General features: G+C 34.1%; 1 protein-coding gene across 1 annotated transcript in view; it reads right to left on the reverse strand.

Annotated features, from left to right (window-relative positions):
* Window positions 1-17134, reverse strand: part of TPR10 (ankyrin repeat family protein) — a 28879-nt gene extending 11745 nt beyond the window's left edge. The window contains exons 1-6 of the mRNA XM_028247293.2: window positions 16834-17134; window positions 16696-16758; window positions 16417-16587; window positions 9263-9394; window positions 7327-7466; window positions 4226-4312 (exon numbers count right to left, since the gene is read on the reverse strand). Coding sequence (XP_028103094.2) covers window positions 4226-4312; window positions 7327-7466; window positions 9263-9394; window positions 16417-16587; window positions 16696-16758; window positions 16834-16864 — 624 coding nt within the window. The 5' untranslated portion in view covers window positions 16865-17134. The remainder of the gene's footprint in view (window positions 1-4225; window positions 4313-7326; window positions 7467-9262; window positions 9395-16416; window positions 16588-16695; window positions 16759-16833) is intronic.
* Between the last annotated feature and the right edge of the window lie 10065 nt (window positions 17135-27199).

The following is a 27199-nucleotide window of genomic DNA, read 5'->3' on the forward strand; positions in this document are numbered from 1 at the left end:
CAATGTATGATTGTGTACATACAAGATTTTTTAATGAAGCAATGTTCAACAATTTGAGTAATTGGCCTCATTCCTTTATCCTTGGAAGATGATGTTTCACCTCATCTAACGAAGCTGGAGATTTTAAATTGTTGGGATCTGGTTCGAGACATTGGATTAAAAAAAACTAGCTAATGGCATAAGTTTGTTAAGAAAATGTGTACTAATATTTACACCAATGCATAATTGTGTACATACAAGATTTTTTGATGAAGCAACATTCAACAATTTAAGTAATTAGCCTCATTCCTTTATCCTTGGAAGACAATGATGTTCCACCTCATCTAACGAAGTTGGAGATTTAAAATTGTAGGGATCCGATTCGAGGCATTGGATTAAAAAAACTAGCTAATGATGTTTGAACTTTAGCCATGAAATCTCGAACCAAGTGGAGTAGGTTGATCTTGTGCCCTGTGTCATTTGATTGTGCGTGCTCTTGTTGAGTACCTGTACCATCTTGATCATGCTCTAAAAATTGCCATATCAATCCTCTAATCTCATTTTGGGAATCATCAATCATTGTATCCTTCATATAACATCCCATTTTTTTGAACGGTCCATCACTATATTTGTCTTAAAATCATATTAATGGCCAAATGTTGGAATGAACACACAAAAAAAAAAAAACAACCCTTAACTAGCTCGTGATACATTCAGCCTATTTTATTACTCCCTCCGACCTCTATCTCACATTGTTAGTCCTTTTTCCCTATTTGGTATGTCCCGAAATGTCAGTCCTTCAAAAGTCAAAGCATAAAATTTTTAAATTTTCCAAAACTATCAAATATGTGTGACAATATGAATATATTTAAAAATGGAAATATAAAACAATTTGGCAAACCAATGCCTTTAAATTTGAATTTGAATGCATTATTGTAGGTCCCCTTAAAAAGTTGAAACTCCCAAAAGGGACTAACATTGTGGGATGGAAAAATACAATTAATAAAAAGAACATGTAAACAAGAATAGACTAAACAAAATCCAACCTTATAACAAAACTAAGGGCTTGTTTGACAAAATTTTTGTTTTCGATTTTCTAATTTTATTCTCAAAAATTTTGAAAAATATAAAAAAAAAAAAATAGTTTGTCAATTGCCATCATTTCCAAAAATAAATAAATAAATAACAGTTTCGAAAATTTTCAAAATTTTAGGAACCAAGAAAAAAAGTGTTTTTATTCATTTTCAAAATAGGTTTTCATTCCTTTCTCACTCCCCACCACATCGGTTCACCACCATTGGTAGCCACCCCCACTGCTAGCGACCACCTCCGATCAACCAACAATAGGCCACCCCCACTGCCCAACCACCTTTAGCCACTCCACACCTTTGATCACCACCTACAGCAAGTAAGGATGTTCAAATTACCCAATGAACCGAAGAACCAAAACAAATCGACCTCTTTGAGTTGGGTTGGGTTGGTTTTGAGTGCATTGGTTTGATTCTGGATCTTTAAATCAGCAAACCAATAGGATTGGGCTGGTTCTTGGTTTAGGTCTTGCCTAAACCAAGCCAACCCGAGAATCAACCATATATATATATATATATATATTACAATTTTATTTATATTTGATATGTTGTCACTTAATTGGTCTGTTACAATGGACTTGGTAGCTCCTAATAAATTCCACACACAAAAATTATTAGTGAACGAACAAAGGACTAGAAGCTTGAGTTGGATTTCGTAATTGATTTAATTTGTATTGGTTGTATTAATGGATTTAATTTGTACTGGTTATGTTTAAGTTTGAGTTGGATTTAATTTGTATTGACTTGCATTAAACAATAATATTTTATTTTTTGTTTGTGTTATGTTTAAAGTTTAAAGACTTGTTTATTTTAATTATTTATTATTGATTAATTCACTTATTTTTAATATAGTGGAACCGTGGTTCTAACCCAAACCAACCCGAGCTAATTGGATTGGGTTGGGTTGGTTCTAGTGTATAATTAGTTTGGTTCTGGGTCCAAAAACTTGGAACAGAATATAATTGGGTTGGTTCTAAATTTAGTGTCAAACCGAACCAAACCGACTATGAACACCCCCAACAGCAACTCATCAAATATATCGTCATTGTTTTTGTTTTATATGTTTTGAAAACATATAAGCTAGCTAAATATGTTATCCTTTTTGTTGGTAGCATTAACAAATGCCACCAAATTGTTCCATACAACATTGTTGGAATACGAAATGTTGAAATATGGAAGTGTTGGAATATGGAATGTTGAAATATGGAATATTGTATATTTAATTTAGGAATTTAATTTTAAGGTTTGATTGTGTAATTATTTAATTCCTTTTTCATGTATCTTATATTAATTATATATAGACATGGTCTCACCCAAATTAGGGTAAACCAATATTTTATAACTCTCTTCTTGGTATCAGAGCTCAAAAATCCTAGCATTATTGTGGGCATGTGCGTACATCTGGGTAAGAGCACTCCACAACCGAGGAACTGTATCACAGTACATAAACATGTTGTAGATGCGTTCTTTCATAGAGTTGAACATCCAACCAAGTAAGGTGCAATTGTCAATATCCCATTGAACCCGCTTAGGATCATCAGCGGGAGGTTGTATCTCGGTTTCCCAAAGCCATCCAGATTTGCCTCTACCCCCAAGGTAGAGACGTATAGACTGACTCCAAGCCGCGAAGTTGCGACCAGTGAGCAACACACTGGTAATCCGATGAATCGGAACATGGGAGGCCAAGGAAACATCTGAACGAGGTATAATGCTCTGAGTTTGTGTAACAAAGTCAGACATGCTGAAACACGACGAAGCCAAAGTAGCGGCGTCACACAAAAGAGATGCTACCGAACACACCGGTAGCCCAACACAATAGAAAATCAAACTAGAAAGTGCTTACCACATCAGCACATGAACCCTAGAAGGGTAAAGAGAGAAGAACAACACCTAGGAGGGGAAGCCGCACTAGACCCAAGGCAGGGAGGGCCTAGTCGGCACCTAAGGAAGCTGCGGCAGTGAGGAAAAGGGACTGCCAAGGGGCTGAGAAGGAAGAGGAAAACTTTTGGCTGGGAAGAGGGAAGAAGAAGGGTTGTCGGGTGGCTGGGTAGGTGGTTTAGGGCTGCCGGCAATAGAAGACAAGAGTGGTGGGTGGCTAGGGTTTGGGTGGGTGGCTAGGGTTTGGCTCTAATAACAAGAAGAGAGTTATAAAATATTGGCTTACCCTAATTTGGGTGAGACCGTGTCTATATATAATCAATATAAGATACATGAAAAAAGAATTAAATAATTACACAATCAAACCCTAAAATTAAATTCCTAAATTAAATATACAATATTCCATATTCTAACACTTCCATATTCCAACAAACATTGTGAATATACGAAGAAGTGCTCCAATTCTTTTTTGCTAAAGATGTAGTGCTGCCTCCATTTACCATCATAACATAATACACAAAATAGGCATCACCATATGATTGTGCAACATTTTATGATTAATAATACGATCATAAGCTCAGAAACATGGACACACGACATGACATGTGACACTATACAACATGTTGAAATGTAAATTCTAAAAAAATGCAAGACATGACATGCGGGAGAAACATACAAATAAATAGTTATAAATATTTATGTCTTTATTTGAAAATTGAATCTTTTATTTAAAAACACTGGGGAAAAAAAAAGGGAGCAAAATAACACTAACTAAAATTAAAACCATGCCTCCTAATTTATGCATTGCCAATAGCTAAGAGACCACCACAAAGTGTATCGGTGCCTCACTTCAGTTGTATGGGTGTGTGACTAATAAAGTTCAAAAAACATATTAGAAGGTAGAATTGTCAATTATCTACCAAGCAACTGTTGTCCAACAAATAATCAATAATATATTGCATTTTTATTATGAGAGGCTCAACTGTATGAATACTCCAGAAATATACCAAATCATGTGATTTGAAGATTGACTAACACGATTAGATGCAAATTTCCAAAATAAGCTTCCCCAACAAATCAAACATTGGCATATGTGCAAACAAGCAATTCAATCAAAAACTAAGTGGGAAAACTGATAGTTGAATCTTTTCTGTAACTAGTAATGAAGAAATCATCCCTGTGCAAGTCAACAAACTCAAGACACTATAAGCAACAGCAATAAGGAGGATAAGCATGCAAGTAAGCAGCTACAGAACACAGAATTAAGAAAATTACACAACCTGAATCAACAACTCTAAGCATGCCAGTGAACCAGCCGCTACAGATGACAGCAGTGGAGTGATATTATCATCGGTTTCAGCATTAGGCTGGAAAAGATTAAAGAAATAAGCATTACACTAGAGAAGACATAAAACATAATACAAAAAATAAAAATAAAATAAAAAAATGTTCCTGCTTTATAAAGAGAGAAAAACTTCCAATTAAAAGAGACAAAAATAAAATAAAATAAAATCAGTAAGTAAATCTGCAGAGATGAATGTAAATAGAATGGCACCCCTTGAGTCTAGAACCTAATAAAACTGAAATAAATATAACTAGCAGCATGTTGACTTATAGAAAGCATAAAACTATGACTTAATAACAAACCTAAATTACAATACACAAGGTCCCAACTAGGCCAATATGAGATTTCCAAGTTCCCCTTATTCATCTTCCATGCAACGCATTAACTAATAATATACAAGGGACAACAGACAAGTGATCAAGACTGCAACACTGAACACAATTAAAATTTTAACTAAAAAATTTGCTCCCAAAACATTTTTGAAAGGCAAGATCAAAACAAGGAAATACAAAACCAACACAAAAACAAAGTTTTATGTCATCTGAAACAACAAGATATATCTCCTAGAGAAGTAAAATATAAAATTTTAGTATCTGGATATATTATTAACATATTCACACTGTTCTCATTGTTCATTTTTGTAAAATGCCCCACTAGCTGTGGGATTTTGGCCCCTCAAAATTACGTATCTGCCCTCATCATACTTTCGTTCTTTATGAAGTGAACATGTGACATGGAAATTATGTAATCTCTAAGGAATTTAAAAAAACAAACAAACAAACAAAATGCAGAGAAGAATAGCCCAAGCAGTTTTCTAAACTTTCGATGTGGTTGCCGATGTGGTTGATCAAAGAACTTTGGTGACGAAACGAGGTCCACTAATGCAGAGAATGATATCACTGTTGGGTTTTGAAGTGTCATGGCTCATCAAAAAGCCTCTAGTGGACAGTTGGGGAGAGGACATCTCGAGGAGGCCAAACGTTGCTGGAGGTTCACGGCATTGTCAATCAGGGATTCCTTTTTGGAGGGGGGGATTTCTGGGGGAAAGAAGCATGAGATGTTATGTATCCCTCAGTTAGAGTTCCATGAATGATGGAAGGGTGTTGCTAAGGTGTTGCAAGAGTTAATCTTGGGAGGGAGTCCAAGTATGGTGGGCCTATCGAGATCTTTCACAGAGGTTGTGGCAATTCGAATCTGGCCAAAGAAAGCGGAGGTTCCAGTGGGTGTACAGTCTCTCAATAGTGGACATACCTTTTACCTCTTAGTATTTACGGTGATGTGGAAGCGCAACGAATATTGCAGAGAGATTAGACCGTCAAAGTCAACCCCTTGCTTGATTGGTGTCCAATAGGGGGTTTCTACAAGTCAGGATAGGAACCACAGGATGTTTGGGTTTGTGTTATGGCTCTGCTGACTCACTAGTGTGAGGAGGTCTTTCAAGATATGGGACTTGTATGGTGGCTTTTGGGGTTAGCATAAGATACAACTTGGCATAAACATTTCAGATGGCCTTCCAAGCATAAACATTTCAGATGGAGAACAAATTCTGCCATTGGTCAAGATTGGTAGGGCTGCTTGAGGTTCATGGTTCCTCCTTGGGCAAAGTTAGGCCTCAAAGTTGAGTATCGACAGAGTTTTGTTGAAGGGAAGTTGGATGCATCTCTACTAGTGCTAGAAACGAAGGTGGCGACCTTACAAGATCAAACAGGCGGCAACTTTCTAAGGAAGCTAAGTTGACTTGGATTAGAAGTACATTATCCAACCATCCTACTTATTTCATGTCTCTGTTTACTGTTCTGGTTTTGGTGGTGAAGCAGTTGGAGAAAACACAGTGATTTTCTTTATGGTGTAGGGCAAGGAACTTAAAAATCACGTGTTGGATTGGGATATAGTCCACCCTCCAATAAGAGAAGGAAGACTGGGCATCTGCAGGCTTACTATCTGGAATCAAGCTTTGTTTGGGAAGTAGTTGTGGATATTGCTTGTGAGAGAGGTATTGGCACAGGGTTGTGGAGTGCAAATATGGGATGAATCCGAGAAGGCATCCAAAAAGTGTGGGATTCTTTCTTGTAAATGGGGATCTAGTAAGGTTTTGGAGCCATTGCTGACGCAAGGAGGACAGGTTAGAGGTGGTCAACCCTAATATTGTTCAAGTTGCTCGTAACTGGGAGGCTTCTGTGAGCGAATATTTGAAGATGGTGATCATGTATTTTAGGATATTACCCTTTGGACGCAGCTAAATAACTGGGAGTTGGAGGACCTAGAAGATCTTCTAGCTTGCTTATATGCTGACCACTCTGCTGACGGAGGTGATATCATTCGATGAAGGAGATCTTCTTTAGGCTAGTTTTAATGTTGTCAAGTCTTTCCATGATACTCTCAAGGGTCATAGAGGGTCTTTCTTCCCTTGGAAAGAGGTGTGGGCTATTAAGGCACCATCCAAGTTGGCTTTCTTGTTTGGTACATGACTCATGGCAAGTTCCTCATTATGGACAACTTAAGGAGGAAGCAAGTGCATGTCAATTCATGTTGTTTGTGCGAACGTGATGAGGAAGATGTGAGGCACCTTTTCTTTTATTGCGAGATGGCAAGATAATTCTGGTCCATGATCTTATTTTTGTTTGGAGTGGATTGGACGTTCTCTTGACTTGTGGGGTCATGTCTTTGCTCTTGGAGACATGATCATGTAGGGAGGAGGAAGAAGCTTTCGTGCTCGGCCCCTTTGGAAACTATGGCTTATGTGGGGAGAAGGAATAGAATTGATGGCAAAGAAGTTTCAGTTTTGAGATTGAAAAGGTTTTCAGGGCAGTTAATCCGTCTTTGAATCTATTTTTGTACTCTGTAGAGGCTTTTAAATTGGTTTTTGGTGTATAGTTGACTCGGCTTTCCTTTTATCTGTGTATGGGTTGCACCCCCGTGTCTCTTATTAATAAAATTCTTTTAACTTATTTAAATAACTAAATAAACCTTTTAGATATATTTAAATAAAAATTAGACATTAAACAAATAAAACAAACTGTAAGCATAGTGGCTTACATCAGCATGGTTTTCTAGCAATACTTTCACAGAATCTGGTTGGCCATGACCAGCAGCCCAAATCAGAGGTGTACCAGCATCACTTTGTGAATCAACACCTACACCTTTGGAAATTAAGAACCTCAGCAACTCAATATCTCCTGCAAAGTTTAGTTACTTGAAATGAGTACACATGCCTTAGTTCTTTTACCCACACAAAGGTTGAACCCCAAAAAATATTGTAAACATGGATATCGTGGTCCGGCCACATTAATAGAAACCAGCAGCAACATCAGGCAGAACAAATTAAATAATGGTCTACACAGCCATGGAAAATATTAGACAATGCAATTCTGTTCTCTATTCCATTAATATTATCGAGGAAGGAAGATAGTCAGTCAGCTATTAATTCTTATTTGATATTATATTTCCAATCAATAATAAAAATATTAAACAAAATGAAAAGTAGAGGATGATATAGACTAATTATAGGAATGACAAAGAAAGAGAAGATATGGTCAAGCAAGAAAGAGAGAGAGAGAAGATAGGAGAGGGAGGTAATGGTGTGACAAGAACCTAGAAACAAAGGCAAAGTAGATAAGCATAATAGATTAGAAAGAAAATAGATATCTGCGAGAAGAAAAATGTAAGAATTAAAGAAGAGAGAGGGGGGGGGGGGGGGGGAGAGAGAGGGCCCATTTCCTTGACAAGGGTACGGACAAAACTTTATTCCCATTGTAGGGTGGGTTACTGACTTTTTTTCCCATTATATGGTAAACCAGCATTTGTAAAGCCGTTTTCCAAAATACAGTTTGTCTAAAGCCATTTTCTTCCTGCCAAAGTTGATTAAAATAATAACAAAAATATTACACAGAAACTGGCTTTTCTAAAAGCTGTTTTTAATTAAGTTACACCAATTATCTTAACTAATTAAAAACTGCTTTTGAAAAGCCAATCTCTTATTGGACTTGACACTGCTTTCATCTTATCATTTGAATTGACTTCATTGAAATTGTCTTTTGAGCACTACATTGTTTTTGACAAGGGGAGCCTTGAGTTTTAACAAAAACTGGTATTGAAAAGATGCCCTTATGATAGGGGGAGTTTTTGTTCTTTCCAAAATTCCGTTTTCATTTTCTCCATAGTGTCGACCCCAAAAAGCAGTGTCGCAATAATGGAAATTCAGAGACCAAGTGTCGACACCAAGACACAGTAGTGTCGACACCCTGAATTAACAACTTTTAATATTACAAATGTGTCTAGGGAGTGTCATGACATGACATGTGTCTTGCACAAAAAAATCAGACACCACATAGCATGTTCAAAGAGTGTCTATGTGCAACAAGTGTCAGACACAGATACAGCAACTAAAATAAAGTGTTTGTGCTACATAGAAGGAATCTTATGAAATGCAGCGCTATACATTTGTAGATACGTGCAAACATAGATGCAAATATTTGTGAATCAGAACCAAGACTCGAAATCTAGGCCAGACCAGGCCCGACCCAGCACAAGTAGCACTGTGCCAAGAATTTTAGTGTTGTGCTTGTTCTGGTACAAACCTAGCTACTCACCCTTACTACCCAATCCCTTTGTATAATTAACTGAACCTTTAAATTCCATTAAAGGATTGCAAAGATTACCAAAGCTAAAACTGTAGATAAAAAAAATATAACAGATCTAAAATGAGAGAGGGACTTAACCAATACATAAATATATGCACGTATCTCTATAGTAGAAGGAGAAATTAAACATTTACTTCCAAAACACTAGTAGGACACAACATAGATGCTTTTCATGCCAAGGCATCCGTACAATAAGGTGGAAACAAATTTTGTGTAATATAATAGAAAATGCAAGCAGCACAGAGATAGTCATCCATTTTTCACATACAGAGAAGATATTATATCAACAACAAAATCAAAAGTGCTCCAAGGAAAATGAAATAAATGTACACCTATTCCAGCAGAATGATGCAGAGTTGTAGCCCCCAGCTCACTGGGTATAGCAGGATTAGCACCACACTCAATAAGGTATTTGGCAGTGGTGGTATGTCCTTGCCGAGCAGCATGAAGAAGAGCAGTTTCACCTGTAAAACAAAAGAAATTTCAAACATAATCAGAAGCAGCCTAATAAGAATGAATGTGACATTTTCAGTGAAATTTTGGGTGCTACAAAAGTAATGCAAAGTGTAAGTAAATATGCTGACCATTCAAACAATAACAGAACTTTTTGAATAATATAGATATGTATAACATTAAAACCAACTCAACCTGACAAGAGAATATAATTGAATTTACAGTTCTTATCAGGAGTGAAGATTTTGTGGACTAGTAAATGGGAAACAGGTGACTCAAAGTTCAAATGGATTCACCATAATCCTCTGAAACACAATGACGAGTGACAATAGGCTTTAAACAATACCACATGATACATTTGTTTCCCCCCTCTATGAAATCCAGTGAGTTAGAAATTAACAATTATCAATAGTGACTCCAACCAAGGTTGCTTTCCTTATTTGTAAACTCAACAGAATTAGAAAAGCATTACACATGAACGGCGCAGATCTCTATTCTGTTTCAGAAACACATGGATATTGGCTTGATATCAAAGCATTATTGCTATAAAATGGTAATCCCTGAGAGATTTATGTTTTGGAAGCACACATTTCAAAACATGATATCTTTTAGTTCCAACACTAAAACATTAAGCATACAGTACTTTCCTGTTTCATCATTTAGTTTTCTAATCTATAGTCAGAAAATTGAAAAATAATGTAATAACCAAAAAGATTTTCTTAAGAAAAGATTTTAAGAAACACACAGTAGATCAATGGCCTTACCTGTATAAGTTGTAAGTTTTGTGTCATTAATTTCTGAAGCAATAAAATTTATAGACATAAAACTGTGAGTTTAACATTGTAATTTATCATTAATCATCAATAGCTAAGAAATGATGTAGACATCTACAAATGCCTCAGTCCTCTCTTAAGTGATCTACATATATCACAAGCCTAACCCAAAAATACCATGTGTCAAAGTGCATGGCATAATATGTTATCATTCCAATTGCAGATTACAATATACCTTGGATGACTGTACACATCATAAAGTTGAGAAACAGAAAAAGAAAATCCTACTTAACAAACTAAACCAAAATAACAAATCAAAGCAACAAAAACTATACATGTCTAAGAATGCATGGAAAAAGGACAAATTATTAAATTACACCGTGCATTTTGATATGTGTTACTACTATTTTATAAATTGATCCATAACTAACCCCATTGACAAGATGCAATGCTAATCTCAAACATCCTATTTTTTGGGTCAAGTATCCATCATGCATCTCATGTACTTAAAATTTGACGGGCCATTGTGATCTATGAAGCGTGGATACTTCTAAAAGGGAGACGCATCCGTATTGGATACCGATACTCCTTCGATACTACCAAATACTCCTTCGATACTCCAAGTCACATATTACTTGTTTTATGAAATTAGAATTGTAACATGTCTTGCATACCTTTATAGTATACCTTAATTCAGAGGATAAATACAATAATATTTTTTCTATACTTTGCTTCGTTTTTTGAAAAGGAGCATATTGAGTTAAAAGCTATGAAGCACGGGTACTCCAAAAATGTTGTCGTACAAGTACCGGGTACTTACCGAATGAGGGTATGCGTATCGGTAAGGCTGCACGCATACTGGGTACACCGTATATGTACTGGGTACGCCGTATACAGTCGAGGGAAGTTCGGTACACGGTGGGTACTCAATAGGTGCAGGGTAGGTACTCCACAACAACTGATTTTTTTTCTTTTTTTTTTTTTTAAAAGTTGAAATTTGATCCAAGTCTACAGCCTTAATCATCTTCATAAAATTTATGTAATTTGGAACCACCAACTCGTTACACTGTTAGTGAGTAACTTTGCCCTCTTCCACTTATTGTTGTATAGTATTGTATTTGTATTGTTGAATATTGATTTATTTCGAGTTTTGTAATTTCTCATTATAGCTATTGTTTTGAACTTTGATTTGTAGATGGAATGTTTAGCTATAAACTTAAAAAATAAATAAATAAATATTTGACGTACCCTAGCCATACTTGTACCTCACCTTTTTCGATTTTAGCATATCGGTGTACCCAGATCGTACCCGTACCTATCCCCGTATCCGTACCGACATTCGTGCTTCATAGGTTAAAAGTAACAAAATTTGTCAAATTGATGTATCATTATTGTATCACACATTGTCCCATATAACTACATAAAAAGTAAGAATTAACAAGCTAATATAACAATAGTAAAATTAAATATCAATAAATAAATAAATAAGCAAGTAAACTTGCATACAACATTTTTGACTAGTGTAAAAAGGAATAGCACATGGACTAGTTCACGTGGATTGTTCACGTGTAAAAACTCATGCTCTAAGATGATAGTCTTTCTACTTTTGATCTTCCACTTCAAAAAACATAATGACATCATTGTTCGAGCTCATATTGTCAATTGTAATTGTGAGAAGCTTATTGATCCCCCCTTCCAATAAACAATGCTCAATCACCTTACCAAGTGTCCCTTCATAAATAATGACATACAATCCTTTGCAACCGTAGTCCTAGATGGGATTTTTAGCCATTTTGGTTGCACCAAAATGAATCATTTAAATTCTTCACCTTCCACAAATTTGTAAGGCAGTTCATATTATGATCATCTCCACTAGAGCCTTTCTACATGCATCCACACTAAAGCTTATGGCCACAATATTACCAATTGTTTCCCCATCACTAGTTTCTTTCTTGGGTTTGAAACCTAAGTTTGCTACTCATATTGGCTTGAGAGATACATTTTACATTGTGATTCTAAATGAGTTAGCATGCATTTCGTCCCATTAACCTTAGGATCACATGCATAATCCACACCATAATAGTTATATCATCAATCAAATAACAGCACTAATATAACACATGTATAATCTATACCTTGGCTATGTACCAAAATCTACCAAATTAAATAATGGCAATGTACCAAACTAAACAGACTTCATGCACCAAAATCTATGTATAATCAAACAGTGGCTATGTATGTATAATCAAAACACAATATATACCATGCACTAAAATCCAACAATGACTATAATCAATTCACATATGCTATCAAAGATCGTAAAGAACAGTTGAAAGTCCAATAGCCTTCACCAAAATCTATGTTAATCAAACAGTGGCTATGATTAATTAAAACACATTCCATACCATGCACCAAAATCCAACAGTGGCTATGAGTAATCAAAACACTATCTATTTAATTAATTGAAGGGGCAAAAATTTAGGCCTTCAAAATTAGGGCTTTTGAAACAAGGGTTTTGAAATTAGGACAACAAAATTGAGGCTTTTCAATTATTTTCATTTTTAGGGTCTATGTATAATCAAGGGGTTTGAAATTACCTTAGAGTGAGGTGAGGGACTCAAAAGATTGAAATTATTAAATTATGGAAACCATAAACCACACCGATAAAAAAATATTAAATCCAGACCAAACCAAACGTTCAGTAAATGGGAATTGACTGAAAACTGGTTGTGGTTTTTCTTTCACCCAAGGTTTTAAAAAGCGGCCACAACCATTACGTAACGCCGTTACGTAACGGTTTTGGTGATTACCGCCACCCGTTACGGCCGCTTTTGCAGTGTGATTGAGATTCACAGGTGTATCAGCCGTAGCGGCTGCTGTAGCGGTCGTAACGGTGCCGAAACGTCCGTAACGACCTGTTACGCACCATTACGTAACGGTTTCAAACTATTTCTTTTGAAAAAATAAAAATAAAAAAACTGAAAATGGAGGAAAATGGATAGAGAGAGAAGAGGAAAGATGAAAAGGGAAGATGGAGGAGTAAGAGATAGAGAAAGAAGAGAGAAGATGAAGAACATGTTATTGATTTGTTAAAACTGTAAGACCTATGTTATTCTATTCAGCTGCTATCATTCAACCATTTTGTTTGTTTGCGTCTATCTACATATTGTTTGAAAATAATAATAATAATAATAATAATAATAATAATAATAATAATAAGTGTGGTTATTATCTATTTATATATATATAGGCTATTATTTATTCTTTTATTTTTGTCATTGTTTAGTGATTGATTTTTTTGTAAAATATCTAGAAAACATAACATCTGTAATTATATATTAATACATTTTTTATACATGTCAATTTCTTTTGATTAGTTTATTTTATTTTTATTTACTAGTTATCCAAAAAGAGAATGAATATTCAAGTGATCCAAACCCAAACAAAAAAAAAAATTCTTTATAATTTATTTTTTAATTTTTATATGATTATATTAACATGTATAATTTATTTTTTAAAACTATTCAATTAAAAGTTGCATATGCTTCCACAAGTATAATAATTAAAAAAATAATTTTATACATCTAAATCAAATAAAAAAAAATTTGTTGTTGCCACAAGCATAATATGGACATATAAAGTCATTAATTATTAAAATAAAATGTAAAAAAACTCAGTTTATAGTGATTTAAAAGTATGAAATATATTGGATCATATTTAAAAATTTATAAAAATTGATCAATATTTATTTTAAAACCCAATAAATATGATTATGAAAAAAAATATGCGTATCGGTAAGTTTTTTTTAAATTGTGCGAAAAATAAAAAAATTCACGGTTCCAGTTACCGCAACTGTTACGCTACGGCCTTTACACCCCGCAACCGCAACCGCGCCACCGCCACCGTTACGGCGACCGCAACCGCTTTTCAAAACCTTGCTTTCACCCTAATACACATTACAAAATTACAATTTACAGCTATGTCAAAACATTAAGCATATAAATGATTCCTTGTTATATGATCATAGTATCAATCATCTATAGAGGGACGGCTTCAGCACTCTTCAATGTTTTTGCCATAAACAGCTCTACAAACCAGAAATGATGTCTGTTTGTTGGAAGTGAAACTAGACTTCCTCGGCTTCAAAATGGTCATGGACTTGCATTTAGTTCCATGCAGAAAAATAGATATTAAATATTGAAATAGATTCTGCTGCTGTTCTTAGACAGCAATGGCACACTTTAGTATTTTGGCTATAACTCACTCTAGGAATCCTGAAATGACACACCATTTTTAGCATTAGAAACTAGACTCACTTATCTTTCAAAGTGTGTAAACCAATGCAAGCCAAGATGTGCAAGTACAATCAGTTTTAGATGAGAATAGACCCCATTTTCAGCTTCAGCAAATTTGTCCAGCAATGACACCTAGGTACTTTTTTTTTTTTTTTTGATCAGCATGACACCTAGGTACTGTTTTGGCCATAACTTGTTCTAAGAATTTCAGAAATGTAATGGAAGACTTTAAAGTCCATCAATTTATGTTTGCAAATGTTTTTTTTTCAATTAAGCTTTCCTTTCGATTAAGTGAAAGAATTTTAGCATTAGAATAGTATTTCATACTTTAAACCAAGTCTTTTTTACATCTTCCATTCTCTTTGATTTCTCTTCTTCTCCCTTTCCTCCTCACTTTTCCCACTCTTTCTCTCTTTCAAAACAAAATGCCTCCAGCACAAGTTAGGAGCTCTCCCCTTCTCCCTCTACTTTTATATTTCTTATAAGATTTGCACGCAAAATAATATAATTGTAATGTATTGTGCAAGAATTGTAATTGTCGAGAGTGTATTGTGCAAGCATTGTAAATAAGCATGAGGTGTATAATTGAAGCATGCAGTGCCTTTAATATATTCTTCCCCCATAGCACACTTGTTGACAAATCATCCATTCTCTAATTAATCCTTATTAAACTTAATTAATTCAATTTATCCTTCATTAATCAAATGCAACTCCAATGAACTCCAATTAACCCCATTTAACTTAGCTAACTGTGGCTTAACCACACTTATTAATCATGCTTGGCTTAATCAATCACACTTGGGCTCAATTAAATGTACTTACATCTCAATTAATCACAACTAGTCTTAATTAATCATAATCATAATTACACACAATAGACAAGATGGTAGCATTAACTCAATTCACTCAAGCCCTTTGATTAGGTTAAATAAAGCTAGGTTGATCACCATCAATCAAAATAAACAAGCATTATCTATGAAATCCCCTACAAGAACACAATGACATTCATTTCTCACATCAGAATTTCCAACACATTTGAATGTTATTTAAACATTTAATGAAAATGGTAGGATTGGGGTATTACACTCTGTACCCCAGTTAACTAATCAGTAGAAAACTAATATTGCGCCACCTCCAACTAGAATTTTCACAATGAGGTTATTTGGTGCAACTTGTAACAAGTTAAAAGCTGATAATCATAAATGAGGGACTAAAAGCACCTCTCCTCCCGCTTTTAACTTATTTATTTTTATTTTTTTATTTTTTTTGTATTGATAATTGATGTTTGGGCCAGCTAGTGCGCACCTCAACGAATCCCAAGACCCTGGAGTTAACAACCGGATAAACCTCCAGTGGCCCTTGGGGTGACTGAAACTCAAGACCTTATATCTTATCCTCAAGTCTTTACCGCACAGCTACCCCCTGGGGTTAACTTATTTAAGTTATTTTTGTCTCATAAAGTATTGCACCAAACATACACGAATTTCCAAAATTTTAAAAACTAAGTGGGTGTTTGGGAAGTGGGTTTTTATGTAGGTTTTTTTAATTATAGGATATTATTGGAGAAAAAAATTTTGGTGTTTGAGAAGATAGTTGGGTTTTTTTGTGGTTGGATGTGATGTTTGTGAGAGAAAAAGTGAAATGAATATGAGGTTGAATGTGATATTTTGTTTGGATGTGTCTTTTTTGGTTTTGCAAAAACTTTGTCCTTTAGTACAAAAAATCAAAAAAAACCCAACAAAAAATTTTCCCAAACACCGCCTAAATAAATTATAAAACAGCTCCACAAGCTGCACGAAACAGTCCCAACAATATTCATGTGTTGCATTGCAAATTAAAGTACCATAATGTTCATTAAATGCTAATACTAAACAACACAGAGCTACATATATCAAAAACACATGCATTGACTTGTGCAAGTGTGAATGTTAATGTGAATATCTAGAGTATAAGAAAAGCATATACCATCCTCATCTTTTGTGTCCACATCGAGTTTCAACTCCTCCAACAAGTACTTGCAGACCTCAGTCTTTCCTTCCCTGGCAGCAAAATGAAGAGCCCCTCGTTTATTAGCATCCTTAACATCAGCAACTGTCTTGGCCAAGCCTTTCCCATCATCGAGCTGTGCTGCTAACTCTATTCAGAGCAAAAAAAAGTTGAAAAATATATTGAAATAGGCAAAAACAATTTGAGTAAAAAAAACTTCATGAGAAGCGAATTTGCAAAAGAAAAGTTGAAAATTACTCTTGAAAAGATCGAGATTTCCGGTACGAGCGGCGTTCAAGAACTGTTCAACTTTTTGCCTCACTGCAACCAGAGAGAGAGATGAGTTAACACAACTGCAACATCAAAATATGTAATAGAGAGAGAGAGAGGGAGGACCTGCTAGGGCAACAGAAGCATTAGGAGCCATTATTATTGATTGATTGATTTAGGTAGAAGAAGGTCGAAAGAAGCCTGTTTTGAGTTTTCTACTTTGTAGTTGCAGCCCAGTAGTACTTGTACTTTGCGTAGTAGGGTATACATGCAAGAGGAAGAAAGGAGAGGGCTTCGACCGCACGGCCCGTTCGGCGGAATCCGGGTCACTTGTTCGAAGAGTCCTGACTTTTCTGGACGACATATTGACCGGCGGAATCACCTAAAATGGTCATCTGTCAAAAAAAAATAATAATAATAATAATTTGAGTAATGCTGAGGGCGTTAAATAAATAATTAAATATGTCACATGATATTTATTTAATTATAATATTTTTAAAAAAAAAATTTGACAGTGTCTGATTTAGTTAAAATTAACATTTGAATTAAAAAATAAAAAAAAATAACAAATTTTAAAAATTAATGTGCTCCCTCCTTTCTCTTTCTCTTTCTTTATTAATAAATTAATTAATTAATTTTTCTCTTTTCTCTCCTCTCTCATTTTACATATCAATTAATTAAATTTTCTCTCACTCTCATATAGTCAACTACCAAAAAATATATATATAAAAAATTACAAATCATTCTAAAATTATTTTTAAAATTCATAGTCAAACAAATTTTCAATTGTCAAAACTTTTTTCAACAATTTATCTTTTAAAATACAATTCAAAACTTAGGTACTATTTGGCATGTGCTAAAATAGTACATTATCTTATTTAGGTCACAATCATTTCAGTTAGGTCACAATCATCTCATTTGGATTACACAATCTCTCTACCACATCATTTTAAACACAACTCATATTTCACCTTTTTTTTTTTGAAAAAAAAAATACTAATTTAGTACATGCCAAACACCTTCTTAAAAATCTTTTCAAAAACTATACCAAACGGGGTCATTATTTTTCAGTCCGTCTTATATAGACGAATTTTAAAATATAAAATATAAAGTATTTTATAACACTATGTTTGGTTAGGGGATTTGAGGAGGAATTTGGAAAGAGAAACGGAAAAGGTGTGTGAAACTAAATAAAATATAGACATATTTTATTTACATTTCACATATTTTTTTCATTTTTCTTTCTAAATTCATTCTCAAATCTCCCAACCAAACACAACATAAATAAATAAGTCAAAAAATTCACTATTTTGAGTTTTTTGTTTTTTGTTTTTTTTTTTAATTTTTCAATTCGTGTAGTCGGGCTGGATTTAGAAACTTAAAAAAATTTCAAAAAAAATGTTCACTAAAAATGAAAATAAGCAACAAAAAAATACCAAATAAGTAAACCTCAAACACCCACTAAGACTCAGTTTTTTTGGGTTAGAAAAAGGTCAAAAAATTATTATAAATAAATTAAAAGGTTAAAAAAAAACTTTGATAGTAAAAGGTTACATGATATATGCATCAATCGATTATATTTTTTTTTTCACAACTATTTATTCAATTAAAACGATTATATTTTTTTTTCACAATTATTTATTCAATTAAAACAATCATTTTTATGCATATTAATTTTTTTCATCTTATGAGAAAGTCAAAAAATGGCTAAAGTCAAATTCTCGAATGCGACCTCAATAAAGAAAATAATGGTAATGATATTACTATTTTATGTGTGTTGTTTAATTACAATTTGTACATGAAGTTATATAAATACTGCATATCTTTTACTAATTTAACTATATAATTTTAATACTCAATGCAGAGTTTCTTAAGAAAATAATGGTAATGATATTACTATTTTATGTGTGTTGTTTAATTACAATTTGTACATGAAGTTATATAAATACTGCATATCTTTTACTAATTTAACTATATAATTTTAATACTCAATGCAGAGTTTCTTATTAATAACTATCATTATACTACCTGGCACACATAATACGTGTCTAACTCAAAAAATTATAATATGAGAAAGATTAATTTATCTTTGCTTATTTTTTCTAACTTCTATTTTTTAGTTTTTCTACATATTTAGCATTCACTATTGTATATATTGATGATGCACTGGTATACTCCAATTCTATCTTCCAACATAGCAAACATTTATACGAATTTTATCATGTTATTAAACACAACGGTCTCTTATTAAGTGCAAAAAAAAAAAAAAAAAAAATGTAACTTTTTCAAATCTCAATTTGTTTCCTTGGTCATATTATACATAAAGGTACCATCATTTCCATACAACGATCTATAGAGTTTGCCACCAAATTCCCAGAAGAACTATGCGACAAAACCTACTTACAAAATTTTTTAGGCAATCTCAATTATATTTCTGAACTATACAAAGATCTCCATAAAGATACTCAAATCCTTTATACCCATTTAAGAAACAATCCAACTCCTTAGACCCAGGAACATACATTGGCTGTCCAATACATCAAACAACAATCCAAATATTTGCCTCTATTATGTTTACCTATTCCTACTGCTTACAAAATTGTTGAAACAGATGCAAGTAATATTGGCTATAGTGGCATTATCAAACAACGCTATTGTGGTAAGAAACAATCAGTTCATTTTACTTCCTCTATTTGGAAAGGTGCTAAAAAACGGTACTCCGCAATTCAAAAAGAACTTTTATCAATTGTTTCTTGTATCAAAAAATTTGAATATGATTTATTAAATCAAGAATTTTTATTACGTATTAATTGCAAGGCCGCAAAAGAAGTCCTTGAAAATAATATTAAAAATATCGTTTCTTGACAAGTTTTTACCTGATGGCAAGCAATTTTATGTGTTTTTTATTTTAAAATTGAATATATTCGCGGTGACTCCAATTATTTGCAAGGACCTCCAAACACTAGCAACTAACTGCCACAGTCTTAGTCTTAACCGTCACAAACAAGAGTTTAAATTCCATAATTTCTTTACACACCATCGCCATCGACGTCACAAAATAAATCATTATTATCATTGAATGGCAAAAAATCTTTAAAAACATCACTCTTCAAAGGCTGCATCCTTTTCCAGAGGACCCAATTTTATTCCTTACACTCACAAATTCCTCCTTTGAAAACACCCACAATCAATCAAGGTGATTACCCTCATGATAATACTTACCCTATTGTTCCCCTTATTCTTGATCACGTCCAATACCTTCAAGAAAAAATAGACGTTGAACCAGAAACCCTCATCCCTACTTATTTCCCAAATAATTGGCACTATCCCCAACATTCTGGTCAACATTTCTGACTTTGTTATAAGAAAATTCTTGAAGAAACCAACACCATTTCTGTCACCAATGTTATATAACTTAGGACTCCTTTGGTATCAAAGCCATTCCTTAAGTTAGGTCATTCTTTATATTCCTGCTAGTTATAGCAGTTAACCGATGTAGCACCCAAGTCGTAGACGTCTGTAAGCCATTTAGTTCAATTAGGTAGGAAATTGTTGCAGGCCAACAAAGCTTGAGCAAAACCAACTACTGACAGCTACAATTACCTATTATTAATGGCAATAATATTTAAGTCATTCTCTAACTTAGTTTCTGGTGAAAGTTCCTTTAGCAAGCCAGTAGTTATAAATCAAAGTGATGTAGAATTGAATGGATGGAAGAGAAATTAGCCATTTGGAAAATGCCCAAAAAAGATGTGGATCAGTTATATAATAAAAAATTTGAACTCAAACAAACTTATAAGATCAAAACTGTAGAACAAATCTTACTTGTTACTAAAGATAATCAAACATTTCAATTGCTTGATAAAGAAACAACTATCAAATTTTGCAAGCACTTCAATTTCTTACATCTTGATTTGGTACACGTAAGAATTAAACCTATGACTCGAAGTCATCTCAAAAAGTTTATACTTTACAGTTTACGAGATATGAGACACCATGATTATGAAGATTCTTTATTAAATATAGTTTAGTTCATGGTCCTATATACTTTGAATGCTTTCCAAACTTTGAAGTATCTCTAATGGATACTACTATATTAAAAACCCTCACTTAATGTTCAAACAAAAAGATATAAAATGGATTCATCTACTTATAATATTATGATTGTTTATCACGTATATTTAAAGGCTATGATAACATCATGTCCATGATTCAAATATATCTCGCTAAACCCAAAAGATTCCACAATCCTTTTCCAATCTCACCAAGAACACTCTGAAGTAATTACATGGGATGAAGTTTAACAATCAAATGCTGAGGATGATGATACTTGGGTCTAGGGGTGTAAATTGGGCCTGACCCATATCGGGCCACCCTTGTTTTTGCCAAAATTTAGGTCTGTCAGAACCAACCTACGAGCCAGAAGAATTAGGCCTAGGCTCAAGCCCAGGGGGTATTCAGGCCTTGGGAGGACCCATGGGCCAAGTCAAGCTTCAAAATGATGCCCAAGGTCCCAGGTAGAGCTTAGGCTCGGGCCTAAGCAAGCCGAGCCCACCTCAAGCCGTGAGTGGGCTTCAAACTGCCCACAAGCCACGGCCCATTTTTCCACCCCTACTTGGGTCATCCCACATGCCATTCCTTCCACAAATACTCAAACACAAACCAACCCTAAAACAATCATACAAAATTCAAATGGATTAGTTGTCTTACAATTCCAAAGATCTCGATCTGTACACTCTCAACCCCAATTTCTTCAATTCACTACCTCTACTAGATTTCACACTCCCATCCAAACACCAACCCAATTATCTCGACGATCCCTAGGTATACCTAATAGACATCTCACAGATACACCCTTGTTTTCCACGAGGTTGCAACCAGATCAAATCCCACACACTAATTACCAGGATTTTAGCCAATTTAACCAAGAGCTCGATTTCGACATCAATTCTTTAACTATCAATGTCATCACTAATAATTTCCAAATCAATCGAGAATTACTTTCACAAGAATATAATGCTCCTTACAATTTTAAGAATCATCTTTATTTAAAAAAAATCTCACACCATGGAACAACAACAAATCATTCGTTCTAAATAGGGAAAATTACACAAATAGTCTCTATAGTTTGGGGCTTGTGTCACTTTGGTCCCTGACTACACATTTGACCCTGAATTTTGAATCTTGTTTCAAATAAGGACAATTGAATATATAATTAGATTTTTCAAGGGTAAAATTGTCAATTTGATAAAATATAAACTAATTTGAATAAAATAAATGTCAAACAAATATTTTTGAATTTTTAAAAATTATTTCTACCTACTAAAAATAAAATTATGTAAAATTAATAAATCTTTTAGATATTTATTTTTTTTTACCAAATTAATTTTTATTATGTATTTGGATGATAATCATATAAAATTAATTTTAAAAATTTAATCATATAATTTTTATTAATTTTACATAATTTTATCATTGATGGATAAAAATAATTTTAAAAAAATTAAAAATATTTTTTTGACATTTATTTTTGTCAAATTAGTTTATATTTTATCAAATTGACGATTTTACCCTTGAAAAATCTAATGACATTTTCAATTGTCCTTATTTGGAACAAGATTCAAAATTCAAGGTCAAATGTGTCACAATTGAAAAGTCAGGGACCAAAGTGACACAAGTCCCAAACTATAGGGACTATTAATATAATTAACCCTTCTAAATATTACCTCACTCTTACCACATTACAAATCCATATTCGTTTTTTCCAATGGTATTTTACCAACTATTGCCCACATCACAATATACAAGTTCCAACTTCCCTTTTAAATGCTCATTTCAACATTGGCCAGTCCTTAATGGAGAAATAGTTCAATCTATCCATCCACTAGGTAAAACTTGTACCTTACAAGGTGTAGGTCTTACTTTTTATGCCTGTTCATATACCCGACCTTCTCTAGAAGGCTCACAAATAGCCAAAAATACTCCTTCCACTAGTTTTGAAGTAGGATAAGTTTATGAACAATTAAATTATACAAATATGTATTTACAAACCATTGGTAAACAAATTACTCGCATTGAAGACATTTATATATCTCTGTTCCCCCAGATCAAATTCGTCAACCTCTTTTAATTCAAAATTTACCATATCATACTTATTCATTTACAAACCCATCTAAAGTATTTTTAGCAGAATTAAGTAAACACAAGTAAACTCTCTCAAAAATTATCAATGATAATGAACCAATCGTCTACCCTACAAATAGACACTTCTCATACTTCTACCTATAAAAGCAAAGAAAAAGTAGAACAAAGTGGGAGTATCAATGTTTTACAAGAGGACAATTTGTTACACAATCAGTATGAACAATTTACATCAAACACTCCTACACAAATCAATGAAACATCCATTATAGCTCAGCCACCCACAAGGAATTATTGTCCTCGTTCTACACCCATAGATCTTCAATTAGAGGAAAGACATTTTGACATCCTTTTTGCTTATTCTGGAAGTGATCTTCGTGAATGGAACATCGATGGCAAATCTAACTATCAAATTCTCAACCTTGGCCAACATATGGTTTTGGTAACCAATGTTACCCTTGCAAAATATCCAACTAATAACAATGATTCTGGAAGTGATCTTCGTGAATGAAACATCGATGGCAAATCTAACTATCAAATTCTCAACTTTGGCCAACATATGGTTATGGTAGCCAATGCTACCCTTGCAAAACATCCAATTAATAACAATGATTCCACCATTGCCTGCATGCTTATTTGGTTTTACAGGATAATTAAAAGGATAGTGAGATAATTACCTTAATTTAGAACAAAGACAAGCCATTCTTACTATTGTGAAGCGAGATCAAAATGATAATTCCATATCAGAACCAACAACTATACAACCTACCAATGATGTTGTCACCACATTGGTTACATCTATCACTCAACATTTCATAGGAAACACACAAATTGTCTTAGAAAGATCCAAAGAATTGTTAATCAATCTTAGATGCCCAACTCTTATCCATTTCCGATGGTAGAAAGACATATTCATTTCTAAACTATACCAACGACATGATGCCAATTAAGACTATTGGAAAGAAAGATTCATCGCTGGACTTCCAAACATAATATACAAATTCCCTACAATATACTTTTGGAGAATTAATATCTGAAATTTGTGCTAAAGGATTATCTCTTTGCAATGATATCAAATTTAAGAACCAATTAAAGAAAGAACGCAAAACCATCTGCATGGAATTAGGACAATTTTACTACCAATTCGGCTATAATTCTATTTACCTCCTCTTGCAGGAAACTCTTCAAGGAAAACATCTTATAGAAGGTCAACCAAAAATTACTCTAAGAAAAAATATTCTCCCAACAAATCCCAACATTATAAAAAGAAACCATATTATAAGAAGAAACAATTCAATAACTCAAAATCTCCAAATTTCACTAAATCCAAACCAAATACCTCCAAGAAGAATGCTACCAGTTGGAAATGTGAAAAAATTGGACATAAAAAGAAAATCCAAGAATTAGATAGTTCTAATACCAAAGGAGTCCCAGGTCATATAACCTTGGTGACATAAACTAATTAAGGATTAAGCTTTGTAACAATTTGCATTGTCGATTTATACTAATTTGTTCTAGAAACAATTATTTGACTATAATTAATTATGGATTATCCTAATGCAATTTCTAAGAGAGAATTTAATCTTTGCAAATCATCTTCAAGATCAGAGATACATTGTAAACTATCATTAATTTGAATTCTAATTTTAGAAATCAAAAACATATTAAAAAACAAACATTTTCCATTAATGAAAGATACATTATAATATAATACATTATAGTACAATACAAGAAATACTTACAAAAAGTTTACAATCTTTTAAGCACATTGGGCAAAGCATGTACTGCCCTTCTTGTAATGGACTCACAGTCACACTTACTTTCACATTGTCCTTGTAATGGACTTACAATCACAATTACGAGTCCTAGGTTATATAATCTTGGTGACAGATTTCTACAAAAGTCTGTAAAGATTCCTACAAAAGAAAATGTCTAAAAAGATTCCTGCCAAAGCAAAAGCCTACAACGATTCTTGCAAAAACAAAAGAGTCACGACCCGAACCTGCCCCTATGGGTTAAGGCCATAACCGGCCAGTAATCACAAGATTACTTACAGCCTCAAACCAAATAAGACAAGAATTATCAGAGTAAAAGAGGCCAAACGGAAGCAAATTTAAAACTTTGTCCATAGAGCCGTACTTATATGCACACCATAACATCCCATATGTACATATGTTAATAACTCACGACAGAAAGTGTAATGACATAAGATTCTATACAGATAGGATCATCCAAACTAAGTCAACCCATGAAAGCTATATACAGACGTATTCAAAACTTCGCCAACCTGACAAAATGTAAATACATAACAAAAGGGCGAAGACGGGTCTCGTGCGTGAGCCACAAGGGCTGACTTTCTCAAAACTTTAGTTGTTCCATGCAGACTTCACTGAGACTGGGTCTGGACTTCTCTTGGCTCATCTACAAACACATGAATGAGCGTGAGCGAAAGCCCAGTGAATAATATCAAATCAAATACAGAAGTTACATAACAATGTAGAACAACATGTTCCAAACGGCCTTGGGCCCAATTTATATTTCTATTTAACAGATATATAACTATACAAAATTCAAATCAAGTGACTACAGTTACAAACATTCTGGCCTTTGGCCCATTCAGATTTCCATTCACGTCAAAACGGCCTTCGGCCCATTCATTTCTGTCAAAATGGCCTTCGGCCCATTCGTTTACGTCAAAGCGGCCTTCGGCCCATACATTCGTGTCAAAACGGCCTTCGGCCCACTCATTCATGTCAAAACGACCTTAGGTCCATTCGTGTATGTCAAAACGACCTTTGGTCCACTCATTCCTATCAAAACAGCCTTCAGTCCATTCATTTCTGTCAAAACGACCTTGGGTCCATTTGTTTACGTCAAAACGACCTTCGGTTCGTTCATATATGTCAAAACGACCTTCGGTCCATTCATATAGGTCAAAACGACCTTCGGTTCATTCATATATGTCAAAATGACCTTCGGTCCATTCATGTAGGTCAAAACGACCTTCGGTCCATTCATATAGGTCAAAATGACCTTCGGTCCGTTCTTTTGTTATCAAAACGACCTTCGGTCCATTTACGTTTATCAAAACGACCTTTGGTCCATTTATGTTTATCAAAACGACCTTTGGTCCATTTATGTTTATTCCTGTCAGACTTTTATCCACAATCCCAATTAGCAACTCATAAAACTTATAAGGGAATAATAATTGGACATTCACAATCATTCAAATATTGATATTACTCACAGTGATCGGCTTGTGGATTTGCCATGGAGCTTGACCTTACATATTTCATGAACACAAAAGGGTCACTAACAGTTCAATCCGTTCTTTAATTCACATATTCCTCTTTAGGCTTTATTCTTAACTCGTTAACTTATTTACAATGCTCAATGCATGCCTAACAGTGCTTACAAGTGAAAGAGAACGGAAAAATATAACACAAAATGCATTTTCAGAGTTTCAGAAAACAAGGTCCCCGCTCGAGCAGACCCTTAAGCCTACAAAAGTGCTGGTTACCTCAAATTCTAGCTCGAGCGTGAACTTGGCCGCTCAAGCGGACTTCCTGTCTACATAGCTCCCCGCTCGAGCGTCAATTCCCCCACTCGAGCGGGCACCATGTCTGCCAAAAGTGCTGGAAGCACGATTTTTCCGCTCGAGCGGCACTTCCCCCGCTCGAGCGGATGTAAAAAATCTGGGATTTCCAGATTAAGTTCTTGAGCTCCAACACGATTTTCCAGCCAATTTTTCATGCACTCTAAGGCTCAAAGTTCACATATAATCATACTAACATGGCACCACTGCAAGATTATAACACTATGAAGCTCAATTTCTTGATTCATCTACATGCATGCCCCAAAATGTGTCAAACTCAACACTAACATAACAAATTCATGCATTCAAGCTCATATCTTCTCAAATTGTACATGCATGAGATAAATTAGCCACATTCTCAACTTAGATAGCACAAATGATGATTATAACATGAGCTTCAATTAAAATTGTACATGGATTACACATTTTTGTGCTCAAACATGCAAATTCAAGGTACTTTCTTACATGCATGCACATAATGGCCTCCAATTCAACAAAACTAATTCAATTTTCTTATAATCAGCTAACTCATGTTCTTGGCCATTAATAAATCTTGAATTTATAATTTACAAACTAAAATCCATGAGTTCACTTACCCAAGAGTTCAATCTCCCAAACTATAACAAAATCTTGGGCTTAATCTTGAAGTTCCCCAAATCTTGAGCCAAAATCACCCAAATTCTCTCCCTCTCTCTCTAACAGCTGGCCCTCTCTTTTCTTTTCTTAGAGTTTGATCAACCTAAATCATCGAAGGGA

This window comes from Camellia sinensis, chromosome 2, assembly GCF_055761805.1.
Source record: "Camellia sinensis isolate YWXY chromosome 2, ASM5576180v1, whole genome shotgun sequence".
Taxonomy (NCBI): domain Eukaryota; kingdom Viridiplantae; phylum Streptophyta; class Magnoliopsida; order Ericales; family Theaceae; genus Camellia; species Camellia sinensis.